Below are 22,309 nucleotides of genomic sequence, written 5' to 3'. Positions count from 1 at the left end.
TCATTTTTTGCAACTAATTAATATGCCTTATATATTTGGATATTGCATTGAGGAGGCTTTTAATTCATTGATTGCAGCATAAGGAGCATAATTATATGATAAATGGTAAAGGTGAGGTATTTGGAAATGCGTATATATACTCGTGTGTGTGTATATATATATATATATATATATATACCGGTATATACACTTGTATATTTTTAAAGCTGAATATAGTGTATTGTGCTTGAAATGTAGACTTATGATAGTGGAGGGGCTTGAGTTACCTCTCATGGCTCATGGTAACGTCAGCTGGAAGGAGAACAGTATGAAGGGTATTTATGCCGTGGTGTAAGAAATGATAGCAACTAGTGTAGTTTGGGGTGTGAAAAGGCTGTGGGACTCATCAAGAACAGAATTCATAATGGAAAGAGTGTTATGCTTGTTGTTGCGAGTTTTCTGCTTGTTCAGGAAAATGAGTTCTTTCCTCTGTATGATACAGTTCTTTGTTGCTTGCTGGGAGATCAAGCATGTTCCTTAATGCATTGTGCTGGTATGCATTAATCCTGTTGCTCTCGTACAATATTGTAGATACTTGGTCTTGTCAGATGTGTTTCAACCAGATGTGGCCTGTAAAGGTCTCATTCCGAGGGATGGTTGGGTCGATCACTCACGTTGTGTTAGTAAGGAGCGTGCAGCTGGTGACTGTCACCTTAATATCTGGACTGAGTAACCTAGCCTTGGGCCACTGTGTTCCTGATGGGACGGCACTGGGTTGGATGGTCAAGGATGGATGAATGGATTATTTTTCAGGGAAAATGTTGTGTGCTGGAGGTGGGGCTGGAGCTAGCTCTGTGGCTAGGGTGAGAAGTGGTTGGAAGAAGTTCAGGGAGCTGTTGCCTCTTCTGACATTGAGAGGGCTCTCCCTACGTGCTAAGGGGTCTTTGTATGCAGCATGTGTTAAGAGTGTAATGCTGTATGGTAGTGAGACCTGGGCAGTAAAGGAGGAGGATATTCGCCGGCTCAGACGTACAGAAATGACAATGATTAGGTGGATGTGTAGTGCGTCCCTGCGTGCAAGGTCAGGGGGGGCTGGGTTTATGATGGAAGTGTTGAGAGGTAGGATGGGACTGGAGTGTATTGGTGTTGTGATGAGGAGAGGTAGATTGAGATGGTCTGGAAGTGTTAATATTGGGGGTGGGGTTATGAGGGGTAGACTGAGAAAGACATGGGACGAGGTCATTAAGTGTGACCTCAGGGTTAAGGGACTGAACAGGGAGGCTGCGATGGATTGTGCAACATGGAAAACCGCCATTATTTGACCAAGGCTGACGCATGCAAGCATGTTGGAGCCTTTAAAAACAAAAACGAAATGAAATTCAGCATCTGATCAGGCTAACATATAAGCAGGCATGGGTCAGATTCATCCACATGTAGCTAGTACTCAGTTTGACCGAAAAGCAAAATGATCAGCAATGATCTTAGTAATTACGATAAAGACGAGAGTGGTGATGGCTTTGCCAGTACACCTATAGCATTGAAGTGCCTTCTAAGATGAAGTGCCCTGTCACTTGCATCATTGCTTATCCTGGTTATGAAGGATGGCATTGAATATTTAAAAATGTTTTTATTCTTCATGATGCACTTTTTTGTTTCACTGCAGGCAAACTCTGTTGCTTCAGTATCAGGGTCATAAGAAAAAGGGAGGGGGGGTGCAGCCACCTTTAAAATGAACCTTACATGTGAGAGTGTGATTAAATATCACATTTCAGTCTACTTGTGGAGCATTTAATGTATCTTAAGATCACTTTCAGTCATACCCAATTACTTATTTATTTATTTATTTTTTCAGCAAGCTATTTTATTACAGCATTTTTTTTTTTTTTTTAAATTCATAATTATTTTACAGCAGGCTTTTGTTGTGTAAAGTATTCAGCTTGACCATTTGTACGATATTAGATTAGTTTTGAATAAGTTGATGGGCATGCACAACAAATACCAGTACACCAGTCCTGTATGAGACAGCCCTAGCATGTATTCAGTGTGGATGGTGGGTTAGCACCAAAGTGGTGACATATGGAGATGTAGGAGGACTACTGGACCCCAGGGAGGACTACTGGGACTTGGGAATAGGCACTGAAGCCTTTGCCCAGAGTTGGACACTTAAAAAAGAAAGAAAGAAAGAAAAAAAAAAAGGTTGCTATACTGTGTGAGGCAGGCAGTGCCTTCAGTACAGTTGCAACTTCAACTTGTATATCAGAAGAGCTCCAAGAAGGGTACTGTTCCCTCATGTACTCTTCATGTTGCCCATCTCACCCTTCCAAACCTATTCAGGAGTGGTGTTATTAGACAGTTTTATTCATCTTAGGGAAATCAGTACAGTAGTTTTCAATAAGTTAATCCGTCTCCATTATCCAGACAAGGCAGGTGAGATTCAGCTGGGTGTGATCTTATTATTCTGTGAATTTTGCACTACTGTACTTCTCGAGAGCTCTTATTTGGCTGGCTCATGCTGCCCTTATTGTTAGTCGCATTCTCTTCTTGGTTTCATTCTTGTTTAATTGTGGCAGGAACTTCTACCCTTCAGAATTAACCAATTCTTACCAAACTTGGACACAAAACCAACCCATGACCTAGTTGTGTCTGCAAGGTTTTGGTTGGTAGGCAATTACTTGTTGCCTAGCAATGTCCAAAAAAAGCACATTTTTTTGTACTTTTCATGTTTTTCGCTGTGGAAGCATTAGTAATGGGCATAGAAAGCTCTGGCTTCTCTAGGTGTAATCTTAAGGTCATTCACTGTTGGGAGTGCACCATCATTTTCCTCTCTCTCCTCTAGTTTTCGATTGGCAACCCTGCAAAGATTGGCCTCAGCATCCCTAGCAACCAGTACTGGTTTTCAGAAATGCCCCCCTAGTTCCCTTGCGGCTTGATGGAATTGAATGAACTTTGCATGCTTATAGATATTGACTAATATTACAGCTTTCTGTTGCACACCTATTGCTACATAGGCCAGGTCATGGGTCAAAGGTCATCACATGCGAAAAAGGTGAAAGTACTTTAACTAAAATCACAACTATGCTTGTGTGAAGATTATTAAGCCAGGGCCATGGTTCTTGGGTGAGATGTTGCACTGGACTATCTCCATACAAAAATGACAGTGTCGAAACTCTCTTCCAGTCGCTGGCAGCACCACGTAGGAGTTGTACCTCTAGTTGGCCATTCTGCGAATTTAAAGTTCCCTAGCTCAAGTGGGTAGATGGAATCGAATGAAACCGTGCATGATTATAGATGTTAATGAGCACTACAAGTGTGCTTTGTGCTTAACGACCTTTATTTGCCAAGTCGGGTCAAAGGTCATGAAGTGCAGAAAATTTGAAAAGCACTTAAAATTACCACCTTGCTCTCACCAAATGTTAAGGCCCTGAAGTTTATTAAGCCAGGGCCGTGATTCATGGATGAAAAGTTGTCCTTCGGTACCGCCATACAGGTGTAACTTTTCATACTGAAACTCACTTATGGTCGCTGACAAAGCTCGGTCCACTTAGAGCTGGCCATTGTCGCCCACCGGCTTGTTCTTGCGTATTATACATATCATTCAAGGGCATGGAGGAAATTGGGGCCTTCAAAACTTCCACCATGTGATGGATGCACCACACCACTTTGGTTATAGCTTTGTTTTCATTTACACTTGGTATTAGAAAGTCATCTGGTAATCTGGTGGTTACAAGGCCTCAGCTAAGAGTTATGATCATGAATGGATATGACTGGAGATTTTGCCATCATGTAGTGCCACTGAGTAATTGGGGCCCCTACATCTCGGAGAGGATAAAACGGGATTGGCTCTTACTGCTTATTGAATATACTGTATCGAGTAAACATGAAATTTTTTAGAAATCAGTGTGAGATAGTGGTAGGTTTGTGTATTATAAATGTATTCCTCACCACCTCGAGATACGTGTGATAATTTCTGTTGTGGGATAATAATATTTAGTAATTGAATATATGGTATCATCTTGTTCTGAAAGTTTGACAATGGATCAGGTCTTTACGAGGAGTTGGCATACAGTGTTCTTTATTTGATCTACATTGTATGGTATTTGTTCAGTTTCTTTCTTTCCCTTCATTCATCTTTCATTAATCCCAACACTTCTCAGATTGGTGCCATACCTTTATATCTTTACCACTTTACTGGCAGTGGTAACCCTGTTGGTAAAGAGGCACAACCTATGTAAGGTAAAATTACTTGAGGGTACCAAGCCAGAATGAGCAAAAAGTTGTCACCAGCATGAAGGGGTTAAAAGACAAATTGCATGTGTGCATTAGTGTGTTATATACAGTATTCAGGTGCATGTGTTATGATTTTAGGTGAATAGTATTATGAAGAAAATGCAATTCTTTTGACATAAAAATAAGAACCTGTAAGGAATGTAGTGATGCATAACAATAAGTTAGTCATGGTGGAGTAGAGTTTTACATTGTCTTTGTAGTGGTGTATATTGTATTTTCAGTTCATTGTATAAACTTTCTGTTTGATGTTATCTTTTGTAAGCCACCTAATGTTTCAGACTTGGCTAATATCCTTTCAGGATCTCATTCAAATATTCTTCTCTTATGATATCATTTATTGTACTGTTACAAGTCTGAAGCTTTTGACAGGGTCTGGCAGAGATTTATATTTTCCAGATGTCTCATCTGTGGTTTGTTTTCTATCTTTTGTACCTTAATCTCAGATATATTACGCATCACTCTGTAGCTGCTGCTATTGTAGCTAGTCAGTGCCCTTTTTAACTGTCAACAATGAATTCCTTTAAGTTCTTTCCTCTCATCAATGAGTTCCTTTAAGTTCTTTCCTCTAATCATCAGTCTTCATCATTGTTTACACTGTTTTCTCCTGATGACCTCTACACTGGTAATGCCATCATTCTCTTTTTGTGGATTTCCATAAGTGCTCAGTTCTGCATGCCCTTGTTTTGCAATGAGGATGTGTTTGAAAAGAAAAATCTGTTGAAAAAAATCCATTGCATAACAGTTTATCGTATAGTGAGTCAACATGGGTTCAGTGGGGAGATGTTTTTGGCCAAGGGTCACCCACCCAACAAAGAAAATTGTGGGAGATTAAGTATGTTATATATAGGTTTATGGCAGTTGTTGTTCAGGAGTGGTAGAACCCTGTCATCCAAAGGGTGAGAAACTATCTTGTTAACTTTTTCACTGGTATATGTTTCTGAAATTTTCCAGACAGATTTATCCATCACTAGAAAATTACTAATACAGTAAATGACAAATGATGGAATATCACAAAGGAATTTAGGGAAGATGAGAGGAATGGTACAGTGTAGGTTGGAATGTTATTGAATGTGGAAATTGAGAGAAAAGTATTGACTATAATTCTAAGATGGCTTACACTCTATCAAGGTATGAATGAAAGTGGAAGTTTTTTTTTTTTTTTTTTTTTTTTTTTTTTACCGCATAACTTTTTGTAAGAAGGGTAAAATGAATTGGACTCCATTAAGTTGTGAGTAGACACCAAACAGTTTTGAGGTGATTCAGAGTACAGTATGTTGAGTTTTGTTTATGGATGTGGATGGTTTAGATTAGCATTGTACTTTAATGTTTATATATTCATGATGTTGGTAATATTTAAAGCGTCTGTATTTGTTTCTAATGTACTGCTGTTAGTAAATATTTGTTGTGGTGCCACAGGTGTCAAAGTTGCGTGTTCAGGTTGAGGAACAGGAGACCAGCTTGAAGGCTCAGGAGGAGGAGGTCATGTCCAAAAGGCAAGAGCTGACTAACCTTAAGAATGAAGAGAGCCAGCTAGAGGAGGCTGTGTCCAGCATGAAGCAGAGGATAGACCAACTGGGCCTTACACAGCAGGACACTCAACTCCACATATCACAGGTGCAGTGTTGTAGTATTGTTGGTTTGTCCTATCACTGGAAGTGTGTTCTTGATGGAATGATATATCAGTGGAGTTCAGAGGATAATGTTCATAGGATAGGTCGCACTTTGTCACGGGTAACTTGTCTTTGAGAACATTAATGGTCCTCATGTTGTTGCCAATTTTTACATATATTTTTATAGTCACGTTGAAAGTGAATTGCAGAAGTTATCCATATGGCAGTTTTTTTGCTACCTTTAAATATGATTTTCCAGTGTCTTTTGCTTCACAGTACAAGTTGTCATAGTTTGGTGCACATCCTATACTAATGATTAGGGCTTCCTGTACTCAAGAAATATACATAATCTCAACATTGATTAATTTCAGTAACTATGAAGAATTGTAATTTATACCTGCCATTAATTTGTTACAGGCACGCATCAAAATCACAGAGTTGCAGGAACAGGAGCGACACATGACAGAGGTGCTTAGTTCGTATGACTCTGCAATATCCTCAGGTGATGCCTCATCACTCTCAGAAGCATCCCTGCGAGAGGTCACTCCAACTTTCTCTGACCCTGCCTATCTCCACATAGGACCGTCACCCACCACTAGCCCCAAGGTAATGAAACAGGCTGCTTACTGATTTTTATTGGCCACAGAGACATCTTGCCTCTGCCAAATTCCTTAGTGAGATTGACCATAAGAATGACAGATATCAGGGGGGTTGCTAGGGGAAGAATACTGCCCACATAATCCAAGTTTGTTGTCTAAGTGACTAAAATAGATGGGTTGGTGGATTGATGTGGTCTGGAAGTTCTGATACCTTTAAAATCTTACTAAACTAGTTGACTAAAGCTTCTATCTGAAATCTGTGCTTTAGTAGGTTCCAGTAAAGCTAAATAGACTCAGATGGATGTATGGAATATCCAAGATATGAATGAAGAACATAGGTAGCAAAGGTGTTGAAAGGAGGGAAGATATGATTTGATAGTTTTGTGCAAGATAGCACTAAGAGGAAGCAAAGTTGACTCTTGGGCATCCGGCTATAGATAGATAGATAACTAGATACAGTATATAAAATGCTTCACTTCCTGGGGACTCTTCTTAGCCATATTAAGTTGTTTGTTAGTAGGAAGAATAAGCTAATAACACATAAGCTAATAATACATATCTTTCCTGTAATAAGAATAAGCTAATAATGTATATTTACTGAAGAAGTTAAGCATGATTTTGTTTGTAATCATTGTATCGTGCCATACACTCATGTTCCTTCAACAGGAATCTCCAAAGGAACCAACAGCACCCCAGGAGAATGGTGATACTGCACAGGAGCCTGATAGTAAGTATAAGCAGTTGTTGGATTGATTACAAACTACCATATGCTCTGTTCACATCTTCTCATATACCATAGCAGTAGCCGTGTGTGTGTGTGTGTGTGTGTGTGTGTGTATTTTGGGCAGCCGAAACTACACATTCAAATCGCACCAAATTTGGCCAAAAAATCACCAAATATTCGCTGATGTGAAAAAACTTGGTCCCATCACTATTGAAAAACTTTTACTATATTTAATGAGCGTTCAAATATTGACCAAAAAATGCTGCTCCCGGCGCCCGGTTGGTTGCCATGGCCGAGTGGTTAATATCTTGGACTTGTGTGTGGACAACTTAGGTTCCATTCCTGAAGCTGCAAATAACACGATCAATTGGTTAGCTGCAAAAAATCCAAGTGACAAGGTTAGACCGGAACAGCATATAAATAGACCATCATGGGCCCTTCGATGTCGCCTTGATGGCTGATAGTGACAACGTTAGACTAGAACAGCACATAAATGTGACTCGGACTACCTGAAATGATTGCAATGCGCATGCGAAGTACGAGGAAACGAATGAGAAGCATGAGGAATCGAGTGCAAAGCATGACAAAGCGAGCGCACAGCACGAGAGCCCTTCGCAGGAACAAGTGCGAGAGGGCTTGAAGGGCCCGTGAGCACTTGTCTGAACCTATAATCCTATAATTAGGCTATTGTCTTTCCATGAGCAGTAACAAGAGATTACAGGAACACCATCAAGAGATTACAGGAACACTGTAACATAGTAATGAAAAATTGAATGAAAAGCCATAGTATTGTCATGCTTTGCTGTTGAGTTAAGAGAAATGTTGCAAAAAGACTACGTGCCCACTAAGCTCAGGTGGATGACCCATTATTTTGGAGTGTAACACAGTACTGTATCCTTAAAAAAGTATTTTGATAGATACTGTATAATGTTTAGTCTCCTTACCTTTTACACTAAGATATTATGTTCATCTGTGAGTGGTGTGTTTGTATAATTCTTTGAGCTACATGTTTAGTGCTGGAGAGGGACATCCTGTTGTGGTAGCAACAGTATAACAGCATCTCTGCTGCTTAGTTATACAAGCATCCCTCACATCCATCCCTGTCTCCCCAAAGGGAGATGGTAGAGTACTGTGGAAGGACAGAGTCAGCCATCAGTCCACAAGGTGACTGGGACTGCAACCACTACTGCTAAAAGCTCTAGGTTTTTGCTGCCATATTGTTACATCATTGATATTTTTGTAAAATCATTGTTCCGGTTGTAGTGTTATTAAATGTGAGATTTTTTTTGTTTCAGTTTGTTCATGATCTGCATTAAACTAGATCATATTCAGTAGTGGGTATGAGACCTTGGTATGGCAGGAAAATGAAAAGTCAGTAGTAAGAGCAGCGACAATAAGGTTACTGATGAATGTGTGTGGAGTGCAGATAATGGATAGGATCAAGACTAGTGTGAGTTACGGAGGAAATCTGTTGACACCAGTGTCAGTGAGTGTACTTAGCCAGTATGGCCATGTGGAGAGAATGGGTTTGAACTGTGTGGTGAAAAGGATGTGTCTGAACAAGTTTGAAGGTGGGATGATGCATGATAGACCAAGAAGGTGGATAGGTATTGTAAATGAGTGTTTGAGAAAGTGCGGTATGGGGGTTGATGAAGCAAGGGAACTAATGGTGTTGATAAGAAGAATTTTGTTGTGAGGAGTGTATGACATAGCACCCTAGTTTTTCCCTTGTGATGTGCTAGTTGTCAGACTGATGTGCAGGTAAGTGATATGATTCCTATAAGTTTAGATGTTTGGGTCTGTGATGTGAGGTCAGGAATCTAAAGGCATTGAATCGAGAGTGATTAAAAGTGTGGCCCATTAAAATAGGCAGATTTTTTTGTAGTCCTTCCTCTGTCAAGCTTTTTCTCTTGGTCTCTGGACCTTACCTCACCCAATCCTTAGGTGGAAAAAGAGGCCAAGATGATGATGATGAATTATTTTTCAGTACATTGTAATCAGAAATAGATAGTAGAATATTGACTATTAACTCTGGGAAGCTTTGCAAAGTGAGTGAAATTTGATTACCAGCTTAGTCATTACCGTATTTGCCAGTGTATAAGACCTACCTGTGTATAAAACTGCTCCAATATTTCCATACAAAATGTAGATTTAAAGGCATACCCTATGCATAAGACAAGCCCCAATTCTTGAGACACTGCAAGCCTGCTGCCGCAGTCACCACAGTCCTTTATCACTCTTCCCACTGACTAGCGAAGTAATGCTATTAACACCTTGCTAAGCAACACAGCCTTTGGTTATATTTTACAGGCCATCTAGGCTGCATGCACTGCCTCCAATATCTAAAAGGGTTATGCATTTAATATTCCAGTATTAACTTGTATTAAAAATTTTAAATCATATTACCATGAATTTTTATACAATAGGTTAAAAGAAAGTTCATCATGATCATCATCTAACTGTGTGTTGCCCCATGAGGAGTGTAGGAGCCTGGGGCTAGGCAAGTTAATCATGACATTTAAGATGAGAGTGGCCAGCCTCACTCATCCGTGGGCGACATTACATGAGCAATAAACCCCAACCACCCCATGGATATAAACCTGCACAGACTCCGTCCAATTGGTGCCCCATAATTACCCACTAAACCACCAGATGCCATAATCTGGTTATATGATTACCACCCTGGTAGTAAATGGTTTCATGGTGTTACATTTTATTAAAGTCATCACATCAACTGTCAGTGATTAAAAACCTTCAAAATCAGTATCTTCCACATCTAACATCATCAGTTCAACTTCAACCTTGGTTAAAGTTTGCTCCCATCATGAGCCAAAATTTGCTGTCAGTTGCTTTCCACTGTGTGTAATAAATGTTTTTCTTTCCTTCCTGAATTAGAAAGAGTATTCTTCCAGACATTTTTCTGTTGTTGACATTGTATTATTATCTTTCCTCAAAAATTTTTCATTAATATATACATCACCATAGCTAGATGGGAAATTTTGGGGATTTTTTAATTTCAGTTATACCATGGCCCTTACCAGTTACAGGGATTCCATAAACAAAAGCTTGGCATCATTTGATTTGATTTAATGTAATGAAAATTATATATATTTTGTTGCAGTTGTTGCAGAATGCTGTAAGATGCAATTTACTGAAGGAAGCATAACATAATTTTTATTCATGTACTGTGGGCGACGTGGAGGCGATTTGTTTGTTGCCACCCTGAACGGGATTGAGGCGTCTGGCAATAGATAGATAGATAGATACTGTACCTATCATTCATCCTTCCACTTCTGTTGTTCTTTCCTTCATTCTTTCCACTTCCTTCTGCCTACGGATGACTTTACACTCCCTTGTCTGTCTTTCTTTCCTTCATTCTTTCCTCTTCCTTCTGCATACGGGTGACTCTACACTGAGTGACAATCCAAATGGTTTCCTGTACACCAGGAAACCATTTACTACGCTGGGTGATAGCCATGTAACCAAATTATGGCACCTGGTGGTTTAGTGGGTAATTAAGGTGCTCCAATTGGATTGAGGGGATGGTTGGGGTTTATTGCTCGCTTAATGTCACTCAGGGATGAGCCTAACCTCAGCTCCCCATGGGGCAACAGAGGATTGGATGATGGATGGATGGATGTGTGTACTGAAGGACTGCACTATAGAATTGGAATGAAAATGACATGCTCTGGTAACTATTATGGTACATCTTTTTCAGACAATCCTAAAGTTAAAGATACATCATTCACTGGAGGCCATGATCCATTTGCTTCTGCATTTGGAGGACAACAGAACAACGTAAGTATTATGTTACTTGTGTTTATTGTTTTTCTTTAGGCCTATACTTTCAGCATATAATAACACCTTGAGTTATGAAAGTGTTTGTCATATAGTTGACTTCATATACATTTGTTTCCCCTCCTCCTCCTCCCCCCCCTTTTTTTTTTTTTTAAGTCCTCTGTAAATGCAGAAAAATTGCTTAGCAAATTTCCATTGCTACCTATTGTACTAAGCTGTTTTTCATTCAGTGATATGGAAAAAGTTGTAATATTTTGGAATTTACCCTTTAACAAGGACTTTGTGTATTTTTAGGTTGATGTATTTGGGTCATGGGACCAGCAACCAACAGCCCAGCCAGCTGCCAGCCCAGCACCATCTGGTGATCCATTTGGAGGGGATGCATTTACCTCACAAACCAAGGTCAGTTGGTCTTTGTTTAGTGAGGGAACTGTTTCTATTTTTGCATCTTGTTATCATACCACAGTATAAAGTCTGTTGACGTCTTTAATATTTATTATTACTTGAAACTGTTAAAACATTTCATTGCTACAACCACCCAGTTTTTCATAATTATGATTTTGGTATTGTATAGTCTTGAGACTTTTTTTTTTTTTCCTTGTTTACAATTTGTTGAAGTAATAAAGTAATGAAATTCCTAGGTTTCTCTATACAGTGTAGTCCCCCAAAGCCGAATTCAAGATTTCCGTAATAACAGTTTTCCAGAAGAATTCTGAAAGAATCAGTTCACTGAAAAAGTTATGTAAATATATTTATTATCAGAGCACTCCTAATTAAGTTTCCAGGGCTATTGTTATTGGAAAATTGCTACATTAGTTTACAGTCACCCAGCACAGCTCAAGCCAGACTTAATTGAACCAAGAGATTGATTTTGTAAGTTTCTGTTGTGCAATTTTCCCTGTAAACACAAAATCATCATTCTTCATTGCGGATTTTTCACACCTGAACCATCCAAAGAATGATTGTGGGATAATAAGTTTGAGCATGAATATAGTAAATAATAAAGGGAATGTTAATTATGAATTATAATGGGAATGCTAATTAAGTGGGTGTCTAATACACATACCTGATGATAGTGATAGATACTTCCAGTTTTCCAAAAGCCTCATGATTCCAACCATCTTGGATTTGGGGAATTGCTCTGTTTTGTGTGTGGTATAGGAAAGTCTGTCATTTTAACAAACATATATATTTCACAGTTCAGGTGTTGGCATTGGGCAGCCCTTTTTTTTTTTTTTTTTTTTTTTTAATGTAATGGTTTAATTAGTTGATTTTAAGGCTGTGTAGGAGGTAAGTGTGCCAGACATAATTCTTTGGTATTACAGTAAAAGATTATTCATTATCATCTTATCTTTTATTCCCCCTCCCCCCCATCCAGAGGCAGGATGATTACAAGAGTAACAGTTGATCTGATAGGTGGAATAAACGAAATGTGTGGATGGTAATGACTGTGAGGTTTAGTCAGAATTCTTAGGGCTTGAATGGTGAGTAAATGAGTGTGTGGCCCATTTCATTGGGCATGATGGTGATTAATTCTCCCTCTCATTTTTTTTCCCTCTTTTCTGTATTTTTGGGCCCTACCTCACTCCATGTTTGGCTGGAAAAAAGAGGTTCAGATGATGATGATATTGTAAGGCTACTCAACCGTTTGGTAACCTCTCTTCATCTTATAGGGAGCAAACGATCCATTCGGTAGCGAGCCTTTTGGTGAGAGTGGAGGTCCTCCTCCAAGACCTGAAAGTCCTACTCCAGCACTTCCTCCCAAGAAATCCAAGCAGCCCCCACCCAGACCTGCGCCTCCTAAGACTCGCCCTGCGAAACCCCCGCCCCCTCAGCTAAACTCCAATAACAACCCCACGCAAACCACCACCAACAATAAAACTAATTCCAACAACCCTGACCCCTTTGTTGGTGGTTGGGGTGACAACAAGACTTCTGCTCCTACCAACAATGGTGGCTTCGCTGATTTTGCCAACTTTGCGGACTTTGATGCGAAGGTGAGTGTATTTGTGCATCGAGGTGTTAATGTGCATGGCAAAATTAGTTACTCTGATCACAGTTTTCTTATTAGCCTGGAGTTTGATCATGCATAGTTATTCTGAACAGGATGGATTTCATTTTGATTTTGGGCTTTGGTAAATAGGTCTAAACTAAACCCTATTAATTTAAGTATTATTTTTGTTATTGCTCAGAATTTTAACTCAAAGAGAAGAAATTAACAAACTGAGCCATACAGCTTTGTGGATGTGAACTTCAATAAATATGACTGAAAACTAAATTGCGTTAGTTAAAGGAAAGCAAAGTCAAGCAGTAAGAGGGTTACTGGGCATGATTGGTGTCACAAAAATGAGTTGGTTATCCCTCTTCATCCTGTATTTTAGAGCTGTGTTTGTACCTACAGGGCTGTATTCTTGTGAGCTTAGGAGACTTTGTTCCTCATCCTTAGTGATTTATTTTGTATTTTGTACCTCCCTGCTTTCTTATATGTTACTTATGTCTTTTGTGAAGGGTCGTATTGTGATGTGGATGTGGATCTGATAGGAAGCATTAGGAGAAACACATTGAGGTGGTTTGGCCATGTGGAGAGGATGGAGAGTGAGAGACTAATGAGGAGAGTGTATGTGAGTGAGGTGGAAGGGGGGAGAGGGAGGGGGAGGCCAAGGATGAGTTGGAGGGATGGAGTGGAGAGGTATATGAGAGGGGTGTGTGAGCTACGAGCAGGCAGTGAAATGGGAGGGGACAGGGCGACATGGAGGCAATTTGTTTGTGGCCACTCCTTACGGGATTAAGGCATCTGGCAATAGACAGATAGTAATAACAACAGAATTGCGTAAAACAAGTGCTGCTGAGCCTTCATAACTGATAAGGATACAACATTTGGTGCTGTTACAGTGAAGAATGATATTTTAAATTGTGAACTTGAATGATCTGGAGAGTTTAGAAACTTGTAATTCTTTGTATATGTGTGTTTTATCAACAGTACAATAATTTTTGTATGTATGAATTCTCATTGTAAATGTTAGGACCAACTTTTCTTGCCCCAGGCCCCCTACGCTCCTCATGGGGCGACATAGGATTGGATGATGGATGGGTAGATTGATGGATGAAGTTTTAGACCAGTTTGATTGTGTTCTCTATTGGCATATATGAATTGTGAGATAAGTGATGGTAGGGTGGAGAGAGGAGGCTGTGAACAAAGTTGAGGAGTACAGAAAAAAGATTGACAGGGTGGCAGGTGAAGTGGAAATGACCTTGGGAGGCTTAGTGTTGTCAGTGCAAAAGTAGTAAAGGTTATTGCTAGTTCTGTATTCCCTTTTCTGAGGTTGAGGGTCTAAGGATAGGTCACCAAGCATTAGTTTGCCAGTGTTGTCTAAGGTAAACTTAGTAGTCAGATTGAGCCAGCCTGAAAGTTTGGGAGAGTATACTGAGTTGCCTACCCCAGGGCCCCTAATATTCCTAATGGGGCAGTGAAAGGGCCAGGCAATTGATACCTAAGGTAGGTAGATAGTGAATTGATGGTAGAGCCACAGTGACTGAGTGGTTACAGTGTTTGCCTTCAGTTGTGTATGTGCCCTGAGTCTCTGCTTGAATCAGTCCTTGACATGTATATCAAGTGAATGCTTGTAATGATTACTTTCATGTGCCAATGTACTGTTTACACCCTGTCACATCATATAGATGAGACACACTCTGATATACACTGACCTAACCAGTACAGTGCTTCTCTTTCATATGCTGCACTCACAGTAAATGCTTTCCCTTTTGATTTATACTGGACCAGCATAGGCAAAGGTTAATTTTAGCTATGACTTTCCCACTGAGGAGAAAATCTGCTTCTGCTGTGAATCTTTATACGGACAGACAGATACAGAATGGCAGAGTGGGGTGATTGTGTGGCAGTAGCTAGTAACTACCTAAAATACATCATGCTGAAAGATGGTTGATGGTGATTGTTCCTCATCCCATCTTCATGAAGGGGTTAATGATGGAGCTTAGCCAGGTTAAGAATACTGGAAGGTTGGTTTATTGCACCCACCATCCATGGAAATTCATGAAATAGTTTGTAGTTGATCCCTTGCATGTGGTGATGTCTTGCTGGTGTATTATTACTATCTCCTGCTGATTTTATACAGCTTTGAGGTTAGGTATAGCCTTCATTGACTCATTCAGTTTAAGGCCTTTCATGATGAGTAAAACTGTTTGTTAGTGGCAAGAACAAAGAACATCACCCAGACTGAAGAGGTTAAATCTGTGATGAGGATAGAAACACTGAATAAAGGTAGTCAGATAAAGCAGTTAGTTTGTTACGTAGTGTGTGTTTTATCCACTAGTCTTGTTTCTGGTCATGTGTGTAACAGGTTGGGATTAGGAACTGTAAGTTGATTGACAGTATGTGGCAACATCAATAATCAAGTGAAGTACTATTGTCACATTTATCTGTCATATGATAGATTTTTTTCACATTAGCATGAGATAGCAAATTCACTTCAACCAGTGGTCATGTATGGTTGGTTCATTTAATTCTCAGATATTTCTCAGTATAAGACAAGGCATGTGATCTGTCAGAGGTGAAAAAATCTTCCCTTCAAGTACCTGGTACTATTTAATTGACCTTTGCAACTGTGGGGAGTTTTCTGGGTGGTACAGGATACTTTGTATCACCTCTTCCATAACAATGTATTGTATACATTGCATCTCAGTACTTTGTTGTATGATATTAGTGCAGACCGTGTAGATATTTGTAGTAGTAGAATAACCCAGTCTGTCTGGCCAGGTAGATCCATCAACTGCAGGCAAGCAGTTGCCTTTGCAGGACTGTCCTGTACAGTAAATTGATTTCCTTTGTGGTGGACAGTGCCTCACTGTGGCAAGGTGCAGGGAAGAGTGTGAAGGTTTGGTTCCTAGATGGGATGCTGTAGTTGCATCTCCTTTTGGCTAACAGGGGCACCACCCTAAATGCCACATCATCCCATTATTTGGCCATATGATTATCACCCATGTTGTCAATTGTTTCCTGGGTTACAGGAAACCATTAGGTATGTCCAGTGGTGGGCAGTACTCTTGTTTCATTTATAAAGGCTCCAACCTGTTTGCATGTGTTGGCCTTGGTTACCTAGTGGCGGTTCTCCATGTTGCTTGATCTTTGGCAGCCTCCCCCATCCCTGAGGTCACACACTATGACCTTGCACTACGGATAAAAATATTGATGGTACTACCAATGATATTTTTTTAGTACTGTCGCTTCTTCAATACTGCTACTGCTTTAGTATCGTTATTGCTGCTGGCAGTACTTTTTTGGATGAGCACCACAAGTGGTACCGTCAGTAGCTTTTAAGCCATTTTCTTAATGATAGCAGTAAGTGGTAATTTTTGGTGGAGAAATGAAAAACTGGAAGACATCCACAAGACTACAACAACATTGTGATGATGACAATTAATTTAATATTAACTGTCATGAAAATTTTACAGCATTCCTGTATGCTAAATTAATTTAAATAAAAATGCTACCAGTACAGTACCACTACCGCTACTACCGGTACTATAAAAGTACTTCTTGTCCACCTTTGGGTATGGTATTCATTATAGAGTCATCTAAGAAGAAAGAGGCAGCGCTAAATTGTGAGTGGATGATAGTCGCCACCACTTACCACAGTATTGGCAACACAGTATAATTATCTAAACAGCATATGAGAGATTGTTAAGGTGCATTATACAAAATAAATAATTAAGGCAGAGGTCCTACAAAGCCTCCTGTGCCACCTTGGCTACAGCCTTATATTGTTTATTTGAAGGGAAGAGATTTAAATCTTTTGCCAGATTTAAGACTGCCCAGTACAGCACTGTCCCTGCAATTATCTGTGAAATAACTGGACCAACTGTACCTATACAGTTAGATGATTACATTAGTTGCAGATAAGAAGTGTGGCAGCATTTGCATGTTTGTGCATGACTTGAGACTATTAAAATTTGTCTCTTTTAAAATATATAATGCCACCTATTTTACTTGGTCCACTGTTGTGTGGCACAGTATCAGTGAGAGGCGTTTGGTTATTTATATTAGTTTCATCTGAATACTGAACTTTTTATTATATGCCAGAACTTTTATTCAGATTTTTGCAACTTATCCTGTACAGCCGCTGCTGTTCAGTAAATTAGTGTATTGTTGGGAGAACTAATTGTATTGAGTTAAGATGAAGTTTTTGAACTTCGTCTCCAATATACCTCTCACTGGGCCACTTGTTACATAAATCATGATGAACAGAGTTAACAGTTTGGCAGTGACACTGGATATTGACATTCCATTGCCACAATATTCCCATAAAACATGTTTTACTTATTCATTTATGGTACTTATTTAGGTGGGTAATTTCAGAATAATGGTTCAGCATCACTGACTAAAATTCAAACAGCCAGAAAGACCTAGCTGAGTTGCAGAAGGTTTTGTTGCTTTTAATTTTGAACCTGACTGACATTTTTTTTTTTTACCTCACAGTTTCTGGTGTTTTCCCTTCTCTTCTCAGCCTCCTTCCCTGCCTCCCCCCTTCTGTTCCTTCCTCCAGAAGACCCAAATTCATATGTAAGGGAACACAAGTCAGAGTCAAAAGATTGTTTTCTATTCCACTTCGTTTGTTTCACATTTAGGATGCGTCCATCACTTCTCCCTGACCCATCATATGAAAGAGAATCATGTATGTGCAGAAAAACACACAAAGTCTTTCTCAGCCTAGGAATGTTAGTCAGCAGAAGGAAGGGAGAAGAGGTAAGATATTTGGCGGACTCTCGTCCATGATGGTAGATGAGGGGAAATTGTATGACAGGTTTCCTCTTCTCTTCGTGAGTCATGTACGTAAAGAGATTAAAGATCTGTGCTTTGAATCTCCCCATCATGTGTATATGTTTAAAATTATGGTTAGGGTAGTAAACTCCCAGTTATCTGGCATAAGCCAAGCCCTATGTCGGATATTGCTTAGTACCCCCCATTGGCTCAATATTTATTGTCAAGCTGTATATTATGTTACTGTATTATCCATCTCAACCTTCTTTCCTAAAAGCTTTCCCATGAGTAAAAATTGAAAATTAAATATAAAATAAAATAAAGTAATGATAAAGTACAGTAATACAGCGCCAGTTGGCTACTGTTTACAATCTGGTTGATATGCCTTAATGCCGGATATTGCTTTAAACTGCTGGTTACGTCCTGTTTCAGTACTGGATATTGCATTATTTTGCCGGATATTGCTGTAACAGAGCTGAGCCAGCAGCGTCGGATATTGCATTGGGCCAGATATTGCAAGTACAGTAATTAGAGGCTTCACCAAACCTGTTTCAGCGGTATGCCACCGGGTGGTCTAGCTTCGCCCAGCCTCGATTAAATATCTTTGCGGGGTTTTAAAGACATGTGAAATTGTACCTAATACTAAGTTTATAATAATACTGCTATTTATAGGAATATTTTTTCCTATTCAATCAAGCGCATATATATATATATATATATATATATATATATATATACCTGTAAAGGAAGAATAACCAGGCTTTCAGTGAATCTTACAGGAGCTTGGGGACTAAAATAGTGTGCTGTCTATTTGCATATATTTGAATAAATCGCGTGCAGTTAGTAAAAGGAGATTACCTTCAGGACTTCTGATGTGTGTATTTTAGCATGCTTTAAAGTAGTAAGCAGTTCCTCTGAAAATAATGTACTGAACGATTGCTTAGTTGGTGAGTCAGCCATATTAATCCAAACACACGGCAGTGCGGTATGACACTATAATCATAATAGAGTATGAGGAGTTGAAGTTTAAACTTACTAAACTGTGCAGTGGAGCCAGGGAAACATTTAAAAGAATTACTTGTGTTAGACTTTGGTTATTAAGATGACCAAGACGTCCAACAGGTCCGTACTGTTAGGAAAAGTCATACGTCAGGCGGGGCGGCATATCGAAAGGTGTTGCTAAATATGCGGCTACACATATATTTTTCTTTTGTGGATATTAACGAATGACAAATATTTTAATCACTGTTATCTTGCTTTATGGATGGTTCTAGTAAAATTGCCTAGGTTTTGTCTCTATATCATGCTTACTGAGATGAGTAAACTAACAAAAGCGGAGTTTACAAATTCGTTTCGTTTTTAAAGGCTCCAACATGCTTGCATGTGTCGGCCTTGGTCACCTAATGGCGGCTCTCCACACTGCACGATCCATTGCAGCCTCCCTGTTCAGTCCCTTAACCCTAAGGTCACACTTAATGACCTCGTCCCATGTCTTTCTCGGTCTACCCCTCATAACCCCACCCCCAGTATTAACACTTCTCACCTTCCTCACCCAATTATCATCCCCCATCCTCTCCACATGTCCAGACCACCTCAATCTACCTCTCCTCATCACAACACCAATACACTCCAGTCCCATCCTACCTCTCAACTCTTCCATCGTAAACCCAGCCCCTCCAGGCCTTGGACGCAGGGACGCACTGCACATCCACCTAATCGTTGTCATTTCTGTTCGTCTGAGCCGGCGAATATCTTCCTCCTTCACTGCCCAGGTCTCACTACCATACAGCATTACACTCCTAACACATGCTGCATACAAAGACCCCTTAGCATGTAGGGAGAGCCCTCTCAATGTCAGGAGAGGCAAGAGCTCCCTGAACTTCTTCCAACCACTTCTCACCCTAGCCACAGAGCTAGCTCCAGCCCCACCTCCAGCACTCAACATGTCTCCCAAATAACAAAACTCTTCCACACACTCAAGAGATTCACCAGCAAGTTCAATCCTTTCATGTCTGACAATCTCCACCTGCTCACCCCGGCACGCCGTACACATAAAATCAGCATTATCTCGCAGTCTACCTCTGATACCACTACATCTCTTATGCACCCATTTATCACACACACCGCACAAGATGGAATTACTTCCCACGCCTTTGTGGCAAACTGCACATGGCCACTCTCCCTTGTCTTTAACAGTACCGCCACCGGCCCTAGATGTCATCACTTTTGTTTTATCTGCATTTACCCTTAAACCCTTTTGCCCCATACCATCTCTCCACTTCCTAAACCTTTCCTTCACCTCCCTTTCGTTCTCTGCAATCAACACCAAATCATCAGCATGCAGCAACTCCCATGGGAGTCCGTTTATAAAGTCACGTGAAAGGGCTTCAAGTACCATGATAAACAACATGGGACTCAAGACTGACCCCTGATGCACACCAACATTCACGGAAAACTCATCACTCAAATCTCCATTCACTCTCACCTGGGTGTGAGCACCCACATACGTGGCCATAACCACCCTAACCAGCCACTCCTCCAAGCCAAGCTTTCTCATTGCCCACTTCACCACCTTTCTAGGGACTTTGTCAAAGGCCTTTTCCAAATCAACAAAAACAAAATAAAGATCCCTTCTCCTACCAATATATTTTTCCTGAAGCTGTCGAACAATGAATATGGCATCAGTGGTCCCCCTACCTGGCATAAACCCAAACTGCATCTCATCAATTTTCACTCTTTCTCTAATCATACCTTCTAAAACTCTCCATTACCTTCATTATCTGATCTAAAAGCTTTATACCTCTATAATTTCCTCTTTCCAGGGCATCACCCTTCCCTTTATACACATTTACAATTACACTCTTCAGCCAATCATCTGGGACAACACACTCATAAATAATCCTATTTATCAGGTCAGTGACTAAACTCACCCCTATATCGCCTGAGGCCTTCAACATTTCGGCAGTCAACCCAGACACACTTGCTGCCTTCCCCACCCTCATCCTGCCTATTGCCTCACTCACAGTAGCAGTATCAATCAAAGGCCAAGGGCCAGACACTGGATCTGCTGGCTCCAAACCTTCCCCGTCCCAGCCAAACTCCTCATTCAACAACCGGTTATAATGCTCTCTCCATGCATCTTTAATATTCTCTCTGTTCACCACTACCCTTCCTTCATCATTGTTCACACACTGCTTACCTATAATATCCCAATTATCCCTCTTCACCTGACCTGCCACCCTAAATATATTTTTCCTTTCCCCATGATTTAGGTTATCAAGTAATTGTCTCTGTGACTCAGACTTTGCCCTGTATACCTCTCTTCTAGCCCTACGCTTGGCAGCCAAATATTCCTCTTTGCTACCACCCTTCTTCCATACCCGGAAAAGCCTTCTTTTCTCCTTAACTGCAGCTTCTACACCCTCATCCCACCACCAAGTTACTTTATGTCTTGGTGGTCCTCTTGTCCAACCGCATGTTTCATCAGTAACTCTCAAGAAATTGTTCTTGAGGGCTCTGTACTGTTCATTAATGCCTCTGTCTACAGCTCCCTGTTCAGCCACCATTCTCCTCAACTTGCTATAGAAGGCATCCCTTACTACTTGGTTTTTCAGCTTCCATATTTTCCTCCTAGGTACATAAGTCCTCTTTTTCATCACTTGTTCTTTAAGGACCATATCACAAATCAGTAGTTTGTGCTGCTGCACACACTCCTCACTTCCTATAACTTTAACATCCCTCACTAACCTCCTATCGGCCCTCCTAAACAGAAAATAATCTATCTGACTGCTGTTTCCCCCAGACTCATACATAATTAACCTACTGTCTCTTTTCCTAAAATATGTGTTGCACACAATCATGTCCGTTGCATCCCCAAACTCGAGTATCCTTTCCCCTTCTGCATTCCTTAGGCCATACGCACATCCTCCATGCACTCCTTCATAACCTTGTGCTGCTTCACCTACATGACCATTTAAATCCCCTCCCAAAATCACTGTCTCATCATCCCACATACCACCCACTACATGTATTAAATGATCCCAAAATCTATCTTTCTCTGATTCATCCAATCCTGCCTGTGGAGCATATGCCGATATAATCGCAGCTATCTTTCTTCCCAACAGAATTTTCACTACCAGTATCCTATCACTTACTCTCAAAACATTCATAACATATTCCACCCATTTCTCCGCAACCATTACACCAACACCTCCATATCCGTCTGTCCCCCCCATGCCAAAACAACTTATAGCAACAGTCCTTCCCAACAATCTTTCTGGCTGATCCACCCCTGTACCGGACTTCCTGCAAACATGCCACATCCACCCACCTCCTACTGAATGCCTCAACGACTTCCCCCGCTCTTCCCCTCAAACTTCCCACATTCCATGAACCCACCCTCATCCCCATGGGTGATTTACTGTTCACAGGCTTGCTTTGAAACTTATTTTGTTTTGTCATCTTCAGTATTAATAAAGGGGGACAGACACAGCACAGGTCCCACTCACTGCACAGTCCCAGGTCCAGGCAATGGATC

General features: G+C 40.4%; 1 protein-coding gene across 1 annotated transcript in view; it reads left to right on the top strand.

Moving 5' to 3' along the window:
* Positions 1–22,309, top strand: part of Eps-15 (Epidermal growth factor receptor pathway substrate 15) — a 57,972-nt gene that overhangs the window by 31,237 nt on the left and 4,426 nt on the right. Inside the window, exons 13-18 of the mRNA XM_080286414.1 lie at positions 5,683–5,880; positions 6,294–6,482; positions 7,142–7,202; positions 10,918–10,997; positions 11,292–11,399; positions 12,671–12,994. Coding sequence (XP_080142540.1) covers positions 5,683–5,880; positions 6,294–6,482; positions 7,142–7,202; positions 10,918–10,997; positions 11,292–11,399; positions 12,671–12,994 — 960 coding nt within the window. The remainder of the gene's footprint in view (positions 1–5,682; positions 5,881–6,293; positions 6,483–7,141; positions 7,203–10,917; positions 10,998–11,291; positions 11,400–12,670; positions 12,995–22,309) is intronic.

Source organism: Coenobita brevimanus, chromosome 111 (assembly GCF_032717465.1).
Source record: "Coenobita brevimanus isolate Jiangsu-jjx chromosome 111, ASM3271746v2, whole genome shotgun sequence".
Classification (NCBI taxonomy): Eukaryota; Metazoa; Arthropoda; class Malacostraca; order Decapoda; family Coenobitidae; genus Coenobita; species Coenobita brevimanus.
The sequence above is the reverse complement of the archived record's forward strand: the minus strand, read 5'-3'. Positions and strand labels throughout refer to the sequence as shown.